Source organism: Pipistrellus kuhlii, unplaced genomic scaffold, assembly GCF_014108245.1.
Source record: "Pipistrellus kuhlii isolate mPipKuh1 unplaced genomic scaffold, mPipKuh1.p scaffold_m20_p_36, whole genome shotgun sequence".
NCBI classification, from domain to species: Eukaryota; Metazoa; Chordata; class Mammalia; order Chiroptera; family Vespertilionidae; genus Pipistrellus; species Pipistrellus kuhlii.
In genome coordinates, this window is record NW_023425536.1 from 5,693,899 (window position 1) to 5,709,366 (window position 15,468).

The 15,468-nt window shown below is 46.0% G+C and overlaps 1 protein-coding gene across 1 annotated transcript; it reads right to left on the reverse strand.

Annotated features, from left to right (window-relative positions):
* LOC118732242 (procathepsin L) lies at positions 1-4,515 on the reverse strand. The gene is made up of 8 exons (XM_036461368.2): positions 4,376-4,515; positions 3,788-3,924; positions 3,372-3,494; positions 3,125-3,271; positions 2,711-2,935; positions 2,137-2,299; positions 1,178-1,295; positions 1-695 (listed from the first exon to the last, which is right to left on the reverse strand). The coding sequence occupies exons 2-8, from the start codon at positions 3,911-3,913 to the stop codon at positions 596-598; spliced, it is 1,002 nt and encodes a 333-aa protein (XP_036317261.1). The 5' UTR covers positions 3,914-3,924; positions 4,376-4,515; the 3' UTR covers positions 1-595.
* Positions 4,516-15,468: the final 10,953 nt, after the last annotated feature.

Consider the following 15,468-nt stretch of genomic DNA (forward strand, 5'->3'; position numbering starts at 1 on the left):
TCTATTTCAAAATTAAGTTTTATTTTAAAAGATAAAAAGGTGTACATTCTTTTAAAACATAAAAATGCAAAAGTTATTAGGCAAGTCAATCATACAAACTGTTAACACAATAATTAAAGAAGTGAAACATTTTGCCAGTGTAAAATGTTGCAGAATTCAAATCACAGCTTGGATATTCAAAGACTCAACTGTTTTATCCCACAGGTCTGAGCAGGGTTTTGGTTTTTTGTTTGTTTGTTTTGTTGTTGATAATTCCCACCTGAGGATTTTTTTTCCTATTTATTTATTTATTTATTTATTTATTTTTAGAGAGAGAATGGACAAGAGAGAGGTAGAGAGAGAGTGTAGAGGAAGAAAGAAACATCGATGTGAGAGAGATGTTGATTGGTTGCCTCCCACACAGGCCCTCACGGGGGTCTGGATCAAACCAACAATCCAAGTATATGCCCTTGACTGGAAACTGAGCCCAAGGCCCTCGGTTGCTTGGGCTGACACTCTAACCACTGACCCACATCGGCCAGGGTTCTGACGAGTTTTGAGATCATATTCATCCTCTGGTTATTCTGTTCTTCATCACATCTCAGTCACCACCGTCTCACACAGTAGGGTAGCTGGCCATGGAGGCGATCCCACAGTGGTTATCCTGGTCCTTGGCCATCTTTATGTAGCCATGCGTGCCCCACTTTGTGCCCCAGCTGAAAGAAGAGAGGGTTTCCGCTTCACACAAGTAACCAGACACATTTATGTTTATCAACAATAACACCAGATGCATAAACAGTGCACCTGAGGCCCAGACAGATTCAGAAAGAAGCAGGAGAGACCGCTGCTCTTGCTCATGGCTGGGTTCCAAACCTGTACATGTTTCTATCCCTGAATCTTTCACAGAACTGTAAAATTAGAGACTGAAAAAGAGAACTCTTGGGGCCAGGTGTTTCAGAATTAAGAACATTTTCAAATTTAGAAATGCATTGGTACCAAAACGGTACCAACGCCCTAGCAAGCTTGGGACAGTATCTTAATGTTACAATCCAACATTCATGTCTCGGTTCATCCTAAGTGGGATAAGGACTTCTGGGGTTTCAGAATTGTGCTCCAAGTTTTGATATGTGTCCAAATACTGATTTCGAAAAGGATTCCCTTTCCACAATAAAATGTAAGTATTTCTGGCATTTTATACCTGTTCTTGACAATCCAATATTTATTGTTATCCAATTCTCCTCCTTCAAAGCCATAGCCAACCACCAGAACACCATGATCCAGGTCCTCGCTGCTGCAGTCCGGATCATAATAAATGCCTAAGAGATAGAAGTCATTGCTGGGGTGCAGATCTCCAGGTAAGAGCTGACAGTAAGTTTGCCTACCAACCACAGTAAGAGAGGTGTCTCAAAATTCAGTTAGATTACACAAATCCAGGTAAGATTTAAAAGCAAGATTTTAAAAACCGAGGCTGGGAGTTAGGCCCTCCTATAATATAATACTATCATTTTTAGAAACATCTGTCAAGAGTCATAAAAGACCACTGGTTGAAAATATTCTACTTTTAGGATATCAACCTACGAAAATAAACAAAACACAAAATTACCTGAGCCAGTTTTCATTTAGTAGTAAAATTCTCGGAATATTTTAAAGGTCTAACAATTTTTAAAACTAAAGTAAATGGCCGAAACCGGTTTGGCTCAGTGGTAGAGCGTCAGTCTGTGGACTGAAAGGTCCCAGGTTTGATTCTGGCCAAGGGCATGTACATTGGTTGTGGGCACATCCCCAGTAAGGGGTGTGCAAGAGGCAGCTGGTCGATGTTTCTCTCTCATCGATGTTCCTAACTCTCTCCCCGCCTCTCCCTTCCTCTCTGTAAAAAAATCAATAAAATATATTAAAAAAAAAAAGTAAAGTAAATGAAGCTATATCAGCCAAATTATGTAGGTATCTGATCTATTTATGAGGCACTTAAGATCACGGGCATATGGTTTAAGTCATGTCAGATGGACAATATCTGGCACAAATATTACATGTGTAGAATGCACATCTATGTTAAACCCACACATCCAGCAATTCCACATGCCAAAGAGTCGGTCTTGCTGTATGTCAGGGTGGTTTTATAATATCTCTGCCTGAATTTATGTAAAGAGAAATCCTCACCTTTTTCATAGAACTGGAAGGATGCAAGGCTTGCATCGATAGCCACGGAAATGGGCCCCACACTGGCCACTGCTTTCATAAGGGACCTCTCGTTCTTACGAATGTCCACGAAGCCAGTGTCATTGGCAGCAGAAAACTCAGGCTTGTATTTGCAAGTGTCATCCTTTTAAAGGCCAAACGGAAGAGACGTGATTACATCATACCTCCCCGGGAACATGAGTTCAAGACAAGTTGCAGTTTGATGATTTCTAGGCCAAAAGCATCCCAGGAGGTGAAGGGCTATCGGTTGCTTTGAAATTGAGAAACTAGCTGTTATATGTATATTCAATGAGATAGTCTTGGTCTCCCTGGCCATGAGAAACTTCTCCTATAAAGAGAATGATATGTAAATCTCATGTAACACAGAAGCAGGAACAGCTATACATTGACCATCTAAACAGAGAATCTGGCAGCTTGGACAGTTTACAGATACAGATTCTCCAGGCTTAAATGTGAGTTCTAAATATGGTAAGTGTTTTCTCTGAAGTGCTCAACACTCAAAAGCAGAGCTAGAATGATAAGGCACGTGTTTTACCATTCCACAATATGGGTAGGATTCCTCTGTGTCCAGGCCTTGGTTGTCCTTGACGTACTGGAAGGCATTATCCATGAGGCCACCACTGCAGCCCTCATTGCCCTGATCGCGAGAGCAGTCCACCAGGTTCTGCTCACTCAGCGAGATAAGTTTGCCAGTTTTCCGGAACATCTGTCCTTCAAGGGATCCAGTTGCACTAAAAGCCCAACAAGAACCACACTGACCCTGAAAACAAAATTCAAAAGTGCTCATTCTATAAAACAAACAGCAAGACTTTGGCAGCAGACAACTTATCTGGAAACTGTTTTTAAAAACAGCAAACTGCACATAGTTCCGAGGCCTCCCGCGTCACGGGCAGCAGTGGATGCACGGCCGTGCTCGTGGGGAGCAGGTGATCTGCGGGCACGGCCATACCTGGTCCTTCACAGGCGTGACCCAGCCGTTCTCTCTCCAGTCCACAGATCGGGGCACCTCGGCTAAGGCAGGTTCTTGGAACATTTCCCTCTTCTTGTGCTTCTGGTTTTGAAAACCATTCCTCGCCTGCCTGAACTCCTCACTGGTCTTCCAGGAAAAAGACACAGAATGTTATAAAGGAAGAGGTTATTCTGCTAAAAGTACCGAGGAGAAGCACACAAAGCGAAGCCTCCGAGGCCGCACTCACCATGTCGCCAAAGGCATTCATGGCCATGGTGAAGTTATGTCTCCCTTGGCCGTGTTCCTGGTTGTGCAGTTCGATCATTTTCATGTTCTTCTCCCACACCGCTCTCCTCCATCCTTCTTCATTCTAGAGGCAAGCACAGACCACGCCCTGTTCATTTCTACCGAAAACCCAACTCACCTTCACCACGTGGGTTTGCAGACAGAACACAAACCACTGTCTGGGGCGGCTCTGCACCCCTGGGAGCTGTCCTCCAGCACCCTGGCGGCAGGGGTGCATGGCCCGTGGTGTCAGTAATGGGGGCCATGACCTTATGGCCTGTTAAGAGTCTCCAGAAGCTACTCTCCGCTATAAACTCCCAACAGCAAGAACCGTGTTCTGGGGGGGGTCCCCTCTGGACCTTTTCAGATATTAACAACCTTATTATAGCGTTTCCCGTGTGTTGCCTTCCACTGGTTCCACTGTGCGTCTGCTCTGGGATCGAGTTTTGGAGCAGCCGAGGCTATTCCCATGCAAAGGGCAGTCAGGAGGAGCGAAGGATTCATGTTTCAAAAACCTAGAAAGGAGGGGGGAAATGAGTGATCTGATTAGACCAATCCTTCCCCTGAATCCTTCCTCGGAGAGACCTGGAGTAAAATATTTAATTGACCCTCCCAAGGAAGCACACAGGACTGTGGCGGAAGGCTGAGGATGTGGGTGGAGAAAAACAGCCCGGAGACCCCCTCCCCAAGCCTGGAGAGGGTGAGGCTCCCAGGGGCCCGGGAGCCAGCTGCAGCCCCGCCCTGCCAGAGGCGTGCTGCGCGTGCCCAGCTCTGCGCGCACAACAGGCGCTGCCAGAGGATGCTGACGGTGCAGGGAGCAGCGGCCCCACAACCTCGATTCCGGGGACCCCCCCACCAAACCCTCGACCCCCAAGGATGGATGACGGCGGCCCTCGTTCTCGGGGTGGCCCTGCCGCTCCACGCCCCGGCTTGAAGGGGGTGGGAGTGCTGAGAGGAGGCGCTCACCTGCGGAGGGGGCAGCTGCGCCAACAGCGGTCAGCCGGAGCGGGCCCAGAGTCTGCGGAGCTAGGCCGGGCCTCCGGGCGCCCATTTAAGGTCCCGGGGACCCGCCCCGGCCCCGCCCCGCCCCCCACCGCCAGCTCGCAGCGGGATTGGCGGAGCCGGCTGTGGGCGGGACCTCGGGCGCGGGGACTTGGCTCCGGACCCCGCTGGGTCCCCAGCTGGTCCCGGCCAGAGCGCGGGCCTCAGTGGGCTGGGGTGGGGGAGGCCTCCGGACAGCTGTGAGGAGGGTCCCGCGCCTCCCGGGGGACCTGGATCAACAAATACCCCGAGTTTATGTGCGCACAGGGTGGTTGACGAAAAACAGATATGGAATGCCCCCGGCGGACTCCGGTGTAACCAGTGCCCTTTGGTCCCGGTCCTGGTTAAACCTCGGGACGCCGGGAACAGACCATCCAGTCCGGCGGCTCCCGCTCCTCCCGCGCACACCGGGGGGCGGCTGCGGGAGCGGAGCCGCAGACGGATGGGCGCTCACTGTTCGCAGGGGGCGCAGCGGGGTTTGGGAAGAATCCGGAGCGGAGTGACAGTGCCCCAAAGGCAGACACGGTGGTCGGTCACGGCCCATTTCCCGGGGAGGAGAGGGGACCACGGGAGGGTCTCCAGGGAAGGCTGGCATTCCTAGTGCCCCTGTCCTGTCTTCCCCAGGCAGGGATTTTCTCCATCACAGGCTTCTCTCAAAATCCACAGAAAGGAGTTGTTTACAGGAAAATGTGGTTTAATAAAGGAGTAAATAGAAACTGCTTTTACCTCCCCACTCTCTGCGTTATGGATTGTTATGTCTTCAATAAGCTTTTCTTGAGGTTTAATTTAAGAAATTTACTTTAGTGACATTTACTTCAATTATTTCTTTTAAAAAATTATATATACATATAATTGATTTTGGGGAGAGAGAGAAAGACAGAGAGAGAGAGGGAGAGAGAGAAACATCAATGATGAGAAAGAATCATTGATTGGCTGCCTCCTGCATGCCCCCTCCTGGGGATGAGCCTGCAACCCTGCCCTGTGCCCTGACCTGGAATAGAACCGTGACCTCCTGGTTCATAATTCAAAGCTCAACCACTGAGTCCCCCTGCCAGGCAATGATTTTTAATTTGCATTTAATATCAGGATTTAAATGACAGTTTGGGAAAATATATTTACATGTTAAATATTAATGTATATCATTAGGACTTTAAGGAACACAAACCAGAAATATGTTTGTTCATTTTATTACAAAAAATATTCATTGCTGAATATATTTTCTAGGAAAAAAATATTATCAGTATCTCATTTCCCTTCCCACTTCACCATTTTCTATGCATATTTTGAAATCTTTTGATAAAAATTCCTATTTAAGACTAATTAATAAACCTTCCAGAAGCACTATCAGATGAATAGTATTTTTTGTGTGCTTTTTATTTTTACTCTGGATATACGTATATAACAAAAATGTGATGTGGTTTTTTTTAAAAAACAGTTTTAAGTGTATAATTAGTGGCATTAACTCCATTCACATTGTTGTGCAACCATCACCACCATCCATGTTCAGAATGTTTTCATTGCTTAGAGCACATGTGTCAAACACAAGGCCCGCGGGCCAAATCCGTCCCGCCAGGCCTTGCAATGTGGCCCGCACCGCGCTGTCATCACTGCACTCCGCTGCGTTTCCATCACAATGACAGTTTATGACTGTTCAGTAAACCCTTCGGCCCGAGATTTAGGCTGGATTTTAGATTTTGGCCCCTTCTCTGATTGAGTTCGACACCCCTAGCTTAGAGAATATAGCCGAAGTGGATTTACTGAATATGGCAATTCTATGCTTAATTTTTTTTCTGTTTGCCACAGTAGCTGGAACATTTTACATTTTCCAGAATTATACTCAAAGGGTTCTAATCTGAATATGATATGATTTGCAAGCATTTTTTCAAATCCTGTGAATTACATTTTATTAAGTTGACAGCATCCTTTGATACCCAAAAGTTTTTAATTTTGATGAAGTTTGATTTATATACTTTTTCTTTGGTTATTATTGGACTAGCCTTTGGTTTCATCTAAAGTTTTATAGTTTTAGCTGTTATATTTAGTCTTTGGTCCATTTTATTTATTTATTTATTTATTTATTTATTTATTTATTTTGCTTGTCAAAATGATCTTTATTTGAGTTCTTTTCCTTTGTAGTTCATAACTAGCCGGACATTCCCTGCACCACTGTTGATATCATCTATGATGTCATGAGGGTGGCAGCCATCAGCATTGCACCCCTCAGACTGGGCAGTCCCAAGATCTCTTTAATGGTTCCAGAGAGTTCTCTAGCTAAAGATCGGTGCAGCATCTGTCGGGCCACGGTCCATTTTGTTTTAATATTTGCATACGGTGTAAGGTAAACGTTCAATGTCATTCTTTCGCATGTAGATATCCCATTCTCCCAGCATCATTTGTCAGCTGGAACCCTGGAGTGTCTAACAGTCTGGTTCTTAGAACAGTGGGGTGGGTGGCCATGCGCCGCGCCTGTCACTGAGGGCTCCTTGAGACAGTTCAGGTCGTAAGCTCTGCCTCTGCCTTTGTCCCCTCAGTAAACTCAAAATGCAGGGGGTGGCAGGCTGATCCCACAGGGCAGGAAATCGCCGTTTGGTTTGGAAGCATTTGAGGGATCCAATGCAGGACTTCTGTCTACTGCTTCCTCTCCCCCACCTGACCTCAGGCCCTCAAGTCCACACCTCCCTCCTTGCACCAATGCCTTGGGTGTATAGTTGCAAAGGAAAACTCCTGTGCTCTAGGTTTAGAGATAAAAATTTAAAAAAAAAAATTTTAAGAATTAAAAAAATGCAGCTTTCTCCTCTAGTGGCTCAGGTCTGCTGGGTCTTGCGACCTTTTTAGCTGCTTGGATGATATGGGCGCTGAGGGTCAGGCTGCCGCAGGTCAGGAGGCACCACAGGTCAGCCGCTTCGGGCTGCAGGTGGGTGTGTATGCTCTGGGCAATTCCCCCTCACGATCTCGCCCTTCCTACCCGCCTGCAGATGCCTTCTGTTCTTCCTTGTTATAAGTCACCTCTTCAGCTAGAAATTCCAGAAGAATGTTTTCCAATTTAGTTGTATTTCCAGCCTGGCCCTGGGACGAGGTGCCCAACAGGTCTGCCTGTTCAGCCGCCATTTTCTCCTCTCCAAAACATACTTCTCCAATGTCCCTTTTCATGCTGTTGTAGTTCTCACTAAGTTCCTTGAACATCTTTATAACTATTACTTTGAACTCTGTGTTGGATAAATTGCTTGACTCCATTTCATTTAGATCTTTTTCTGGAGTGTTCATTTGGGGTCTGTATCTTCTTCTCCTCATTTTGGCTGCCTCTTTTTGTTTGTTTCTATGTAGTAGATAGATCTGTGACTCACAGGTCCTTGTGGGGTGGCCTTATGTAGTAGGTGTCTGGTGGGACCCAGTGGCACAGTGTCCTTGATCACCTGAGCTGAGTACCATAGGAATACCCCTGGTGTGGGATATGTGGGCCTGCCTGCTGTAACTAAATCCTGATTGCTGTTGGTGCATTTGTGCCTGGGATCCATTCTCAGACTACACTGCCTGTGAGGCTCAACCCCGACCATGGCATGTCAGCTGGTATGCTGGTGCTGACCACACGGAGTGGAATTAGCCTCAACAGGGTTTGGTGCCCACCAGTATCTCCCTGTGGATATGCTGTGTTTTGAAGTTAATTGGATCTATTGAGATGTTGTCTGAGGCTGGTACTTCGTGTGTTGGTTTGGAGCCTGTTGGGAGGTACTCTGGAGCAGACCAATGGCAAATGCTATCTGTGCCTGAATTCAGCCACCGGTTTGGAGTGACAAGTTATCCACAGGGTGTGGCTGCCTCTGATGTGATTGGGTGTATGCGGGAAGGTCCAAGCAGCACACCAAGGATGGCTTTTTTCAGTCCCACGTCCAGACGTAGGTCACCAAAAGTCCAAGGCACCTTGAAAATAGCTTCTCTCTGCTGGCTGTCTGTTAGGCTCAGTCATTGAAAGAGCCGCTGGCAGAGTCAGGAGGCTGTCGGCTTGTGGATCTCCCCTGAGGCAGGTGCTTGTCAGGATTCTGGGAAGATGGTGGGTATTGTTGCGGGGTCAAACCCTGGGTTCAAAATAAGACCACCGGAGGCTGATTAATTAATTTTAAAAAGCAGGCAAGGATTTATTGAACTGGCCAGGACGTCCGCGAGAGCACCACACGCAGGTGGTCTCCACACGACTGCCCCGTTTCAGGGGTAGGCAGTCCCTTTTAAAGGTTCAAACCACAGGAATTTTCCTTTGTTCTAAATTCTAAATCCCAAAGACTACATTCTAAAGACTGGGGACAGCCCACAGGGTCGGTTCCCAGTCACATCCTGCTGGACATTGGAATGTGGCCCTATCTTGCGATAGCAATAGCACAGAAGCAGAGCTCAGCAGTTAGTCTCTAAAGGTTATCTACAGTTTCTATCCCTGGAGCTACTGAGTCAGTGGGATTCAATCTCCTGTGGTCCTGGCCCCTAGGCAAGGGAAAACTGCCTTAGCCTCCAGGTCTCCACCTGGAAGCTGAGGCAAGTACCCAGTGTTTTAATCAGATGCAAGAGCCAGACTTAGCAGGGTTAAAATTCAAACAGCAGTTTTTACCAAAGTATGGTTGCCACTATATTTCAGGTGGGGGTCTCCAAAGCCCCAAGGTTGGATCTGCTGGGGAATGCTTCTCTCCATCTCTCTTGAGGGGGACGAACTGGTCAGGTTCACTGGAAAGTGGGGGGGGAATGGCCCCTGGCCCTTAGCCAGACAACTCAGTCACTGACATCCCCTGAGTCTGCCAGACTGCTACACCTTGGTCAAGGTTTTTATAAGGAGGGAGAGGGAAAGCCAAACAAATAAATCAGGTGTGGGGGGTTGAAAAGTTCTCTATTTGCAAGCCAGCACAGTCCATTCCAATAAGGATATTGAAACTGCTCAAGTGATGGTCTGGTGTGCGTGATCCTGGCCTTCATCACCCTGGTTCTGTGTCATCCTGGTTCTACGTTGGAAGGCCAGCAAATTGCCCAGAACTGGGATAACTGAAGGTCAAAGTCTGTACCTTCTGAAGTTAGTTCCTAAGATTCTAATGCAAACACGCTGTTTCTCTATAAGCTACATATGACTCAATCAGCATTTACAGAAACAGAGTCAAAAGAATGGTGGGTGGGGTTACAACCCCCCACTCTTTGATGGAGACAACAGCTTTCAAACACCTTGACTTCATTATTTTATCACCCAATTGCACTGGCTTTGAAATGTAAATAATTTCAACATCATGTTTTGCAAGTAAGTATCCTCTTCATGCCTTGGTTTCACTCACTATGAGGGAGGATAGTAAGAATCTAGGAAAACTCCTTGGCCCATGGAATGGGGAAACCAAGACAGATAGCTGAAAAATCAGCAGAGCAAACTGGTGGAAAGCCTCAGATGCCTAGCAACGGGTAAAACCGGTGTCATACCTCACTCCTGGGTGGCCTTTTGCGGATCATGCAGTTTATTTATTTATTTATTTTAATATATTTTATTGATTTTTTCACAGCGAGAAAGGGAGAGGGATAGTTAGAAACATCGATGACAGAGAAACATTGACCAGCTACCTCTTGCACACCCCGTACTGGGGAAATGCCCACAACCAAGATACATGCCCTTGATCAGAATCGAACCTGGGACCTTTCAGTTCGCAGGCTGACACTCTATCCACTAAGCCAAACCAGTTTTGGCGGATCATGCAGTTTAGACCTCTGACCTTTCATGTCATTGGTCAGGTGACGTAGATTCCCTGGCATTTCCTCCCTAGAGAGAACATCTAGGTTTCAATTGTAGAGAGAACAGTGTTCCAAGGGTCCTCAAACTTTTTAAAGTGGGGGCCAGATCACGGTCCCTCAGAGAGCTGGAGGGCCGGACTATATGAACTACTAATTCCTACTGTAACACCTCGGCTGCGCTCACTGCCCAAAAAACCTGGCGGGCCGGATCAGACTCCTCTGCGGGCCGCATGTGGCCCGCGGGCTGTAGTTTGAAGACGCCTGATAGGCCCAGCAATGCAGCAAAACTAGGTGGGCAATGCCAGGACCAGCTTTGGTGACTAATGATCCTAGTCAGTGAGGATCACTGCCCTGAAAGCAGACACCTGAAAAGCTGACGAACATGCTATTGCAATCCTTCTCTGAGACCTCCCCTTTATTTCCATCCTTTAAAAACCCTCACCGCGAAGGAGCTTCCTGGGAGCATGCCCTTTCCTTTCCCTTCTTCTTCCATCTCAGATGTGCATCTCCTAACCTCTAAGGGCCCCCGTGAGACTTACAACCACAAGAGCCACGGTCGCCGAAATCGGTTTGGCTCAGTGGATTGAGCATCGGCCTGCAAACAGAAGGGTCCCGGGTTCAATTCCAATCAAGGGCATGTACCTTGGTTTCGGGAACATCCCCAGTAGGGGGTGTGCAATAGGCAGCTGATCGATGATTCTCTCTCATAGATGTTTCTAACTCTCTATCCCTCTCTCTTCCTCTCTGTAAAAAATAAAAAAATATATTATATATATATATATATATATATATATATATATATATATATATATATATATATATTATATATATTATATATTTTTTTTTTAAATAGGGAGTTTTCCATTTATGGATATTAAAGAACATTATAAACTGATGAACCAAAAGACAGATATAAAGACAGTAAAGCAACAAGCAGACTGTCAAATTAAAGCAGGGAGGGTAGGGAGATCTGGGGGAGATAAGAGATCAACCGAAGGACTTGTATACATGCATATATTCGATAAGTACAACCAATGGACACAAAACTCTGGGGATGGAGGGTATGTATGAGGGGGGGGGGGGGCAATGTTAGAATATGTACACAGATAATAATTTAATAAAAAAAAAAAAAAGAGCAACGGGCAGAAGCAGCTCACCTGGGCGAACCCCCTGAACCTGACTCCAAGGCCCCCTTTCCTCTGACTTTCCTCTGGCTTTCCTGTGAGCCCCCTTTCCTCTGACTTTCCTGTGAGCCAAAGCGGCCCCACCCAGGCTTTCTCCTGTTGCTTCTTTTGTTCTAAGCCCTTCCTTGTTTCACTGACCCCAGCTCTAATAAATGTACTCTCAAAATTACCTGAATGAATTTCTAAAATATTTTTATGCTTACTTCCCTCACTGTGTGTGTGTATGTGTATAATATCCAAGTATTTTTCTTGACGGAGTTCTCCTGTACCTATGTATTCCATAAAAAGCTATTTAGTTCTATTAATACTATAAATATCCACTGGATGTTATTAGGAGGGTGACAGTGTAAAAAAGAGTTAACATAGCAAGCCTGAGCTAGTCATATTGAGAAAGGTCTGCTTGCAAGATTGTCTGATCGCTACCATCTGCAAACAGATTGTTAAGGGTTCCCACCATTTCCCTAATTAATAAGGGTGGTTTAGTGTGCCTAAAGCTGTTTGTGCAATCTATGATCTATGTTCAGCACCTACCCGCTTTCCTTTGGGAGTCTGGGATTTTGGTACATGTTAGGCAGAGGGTGCCTATGTGACCAGCCCCCATACAAATCTTGGGCACTGTCGTAGTGGTTTTGGATTGCTATCACAAACTAAAGCCACAAAGATTAGGTCGTTTTAACAGCAAGCACTAAAGGCTGAGGAGGCCAGGACCAGGCAGCCAGCTGACGTGGGGTCTTGTGTGCTCCTGCCTCTTGTGTGGAGGTGGCCGACTGCCCATTGTATCCCAACGTGGGAGAGAGCAGAGAGTGGAAGCAAGGTCTTTCATGTCTCTTCTTATATGGGCACAAATCCTATCAAGATCTATTTACCTCACAAAGGCCCATCTCCAAAAACCATCACACTGGGGATTAGAGTTCCTACATATGGATTTTGGGGTGGGGGAACACACACTTTCAGTCCATAGCACACATTGAATTTTTTTTAAAATATATATTTTATTGATTTTGTACAGAGAGGAAGGGAGAGAGATAGAGAGCTAGAAACATCGATGAGAGCCATCATCGATCAGCTGCCTCTTGCACACCCCCTACTGGGGATATGCCCGCAACCAAGGTACATGCCCTTGACCGGAATCAAACCCGGAACCCTTCAGTCCCCAAGCCAACGCTCTATCCATTGAGCCAAACCGGTTTTGGCCACACATGAGCTACCCTGGTTGGCAACCTATCAGTGTTGTCACACGTCAGTGCAGGAGGAATTGAGCATATCCTGGGCAGTTCCACTTAGACAACTTTTGGAAGCTTATGGATGGATTCTTCCCCCCCCCCCCCCCCCCCACACACACACACACACCATCACCACCATCCCTGCCATAGGCCTTTTCCCTTTACTAATTTTCATCTGTATTTTTTGTTGTTATTGTAATAAAGAATAAACATAGGTACAATAACTTCTGGATCCTGGGAGTCTTTTTAGGGAATCATTTGCACCTGAGAATAGTGTGGGAGACCCAGGAATTACACTCTTAGTTATATACCCCAAAGAAGGGAAAACAGTAACTCAAATATTTATACAGAAATGCTCATCGTACCATTATTTACAGCAGACAAAATGTGGAAACAACCTGAATGTCCAGCAACAGAGGAATGGATGAACAAAATGTGTGATATATATATATAGACAATGGACTATTTTTCACACTTAAAAAGACCTATAATGTGGTGAACCTGAAAGCATTGTGCTAAATCAAACACAAAAGGTCACATGCTTTATGTGTCCGTGGTAGACAGTTAGACAGGCATGAGCAGAGCAACAACAATGGGCCAGGTACAGAAGGTCACCAGGGTGGAAAGCCCCAGGTGCCTAGAATGGCCAAAGCTGGAAAAACAAGGACCACATCCCCAGGGTAACCTTTCCTCCCCTAGCACCGCTGGTCATGTGACTTAGACCTCCTGACGGTGCATATTGCTTGTGATGTGGTTCAAACTTTTCCTCCCCTCGCATGTCACTAGTACTGCGATAGACTCCCTTGGAGGAGGAACAAGGGGCCAAAGATTGGCCTTCTGGCTTGCAGGACCACTCCCTTAAGCAGTAACCCTTAGGGATAACATATAGGTCTCAGTTGTGTTTCAACTCCAGGCCTAGAAAAGCAGCAAAACCAAACAAGCAATGCCAAGACTGATATCAGGACCAGCCTCCTTAACAAATGACCTCCTGCCCTGGTGCCAACCAACCAGTAGAGACCAGGATGCTGTGGAGACACATCTGGAAAGCTGATGAATAGTCTATTGGGATCCTCCCCTGAGATCCCCAGATAAATACCCTAAGACAGAGGACCCACGTGGCTCTTCAGGGAGTATGCCTGCGACTTTCCCAACCTCCTTCCCCCAGGCGCATTTTCCTTGCCCTCTCTTCATTAAGGTCCAAGGGCCCTTCTTTTCCCTCTGTAACTTGTTTCCTGAGCCCATTTCTTCCACAGCTCACTTCTTTCTACCTCTGTGACTTTCTAAATAAACTTTCTCTTATGGTTTGAGTCTTGGCTCTGAATTGTTCTTAGCCAAAACTCAAGTACCAAGGTTGCTAAACCAAAGTCTGATCTGACTCCACCTATCTAATACCTGGTGTCATTCTCACTGCCAACAATCCCATTTCTATGAAATATCTAGAATGGATACATCACAGAGATAGAACGTAGTGGAACAGAGGATAGAGGTTACCAGGAACTGAGGGAGAGAAAGAATAGGGACTTATTGCCTATTGGATACAGAGTTTCTATTCGGGATGATGAAAAGGTTTTGAAAATAGTGGTGATGTCTGCCCAACCTTGTGAACATAATTAATGCCACTGAACTAGATGCACTTACAAATGGTTTAAATGGCAAATTTTTGTTGTGGGGTCGAACCCTGGGTTCAAAATAAGACCACCGGAGGCTGATAATTTATTTTTTTTTAAAAGCAAACAAGAATTTATTGAGCTGGCCAGGGCAGCCGCAAGAGCACCACACACAGGTGGACCCTACACGACTGCGCCGCTTTAGGGGCAGGTAGTTCTTTTTAAAGGTTCTGAGAAGGAAAACCCCTATTCTACAACAAACTGTTGTTTGGAATTCTCTGTTGTTTTTCCTAGATAAAATGTTGCTTTCCAGTTTGCTTTAGCCCGTTTGAAGAATGATGAAGACAAACCTAGCTGTCTGACCTTGCGGGCCAGAGACCAGACATGCCCACAATCTCAATACCATGCCAGGTGCACCTTCTCAATTGGATAGAACAGCATTGTTTTCGAGGCCAGCATGGAGATAATCACTAAGTGCACATATGGCTAGCTCTTTAATGAAAAAGAAAGTTCTGCCTGTCACCTTGCCCAGAACTTGAAATCATCCTCCCTAAGCCCATCGCGCGACGAACAAAGCAAATCTCTTCAAATTCTCCCCCTGCACCATCCGACCGCTTGGGAACTCTGCAACAGTTCAAACCACAGGAATTTTCCTTTGTCCTAAATTCTGAATCCTAAAGACTATATTCTAAAAACTGGGGTCAGCCCGCAGGGTCATTTCCAGTCACATCCTGCTGGACATTGGAATGTGGCCCTATCTTGCAGAAGCAGAACTCAGTGGTTAATCTCCAAAGGTTATGGTCCCAGGCACAGGAAAATTGCCTTAGCAGGGTTTAAAAATTCAAACAGCAGTTTTTACCTGAGTTGTATATTCTTAATTTCTTATTTCAATTTTATGTTATATATATTTTATATAGTGTAAAAATATATAGAATACCACGCAGTGTAGAGTCAAAAGCTCCTGTCCACACAGTATTGCCTACAACCTCTTAAGGAATGCTTGCTAAAAGGTTGGTTTCTCACATGTACTGCTGGTTCAAGGATACACTGGTCCAACCTTCAGCAGGCCTAAGGAACAAAACAAAACGAATAAAAAACATAGTCCTGGTGTTGTCTTTCTTTTTTTCCTCTCCTCCAGGTGGGAGGAGACAGGCCCAAACATTCCCAGAGTTGGGCTCTGAGTGGGCCAAAACTGTTAGAAGTTTGTTTCTTTCTCCTATAAAACAATTGTAGGGAGCGGCTATAGGGCCAAGCCTCAG

Coding starts and splice junctions, on each gene's coding strand:
- LOC118732242 (XM_036461368.2), bottom strand. CDS start 3,913: ATGAATCCTTCGCTCCTCCTGACTGCCCTTTGCATGGGAATAGCCTCG. Junction 3,272..3,371: donor TGAATGCCTTTGGCGACATG/GTGAGTGCGGCC, acceptor TTTTCCTGGAAG/ACCAGTGAGGAGTTCAGGCA. Junction 696..1,177: donor TATTGGATTGTCAAGAACAG/GTATAAAATGCC, acceptor CTCTTCTTTCAG/CTGGGGCACAAAGTGGGGCA.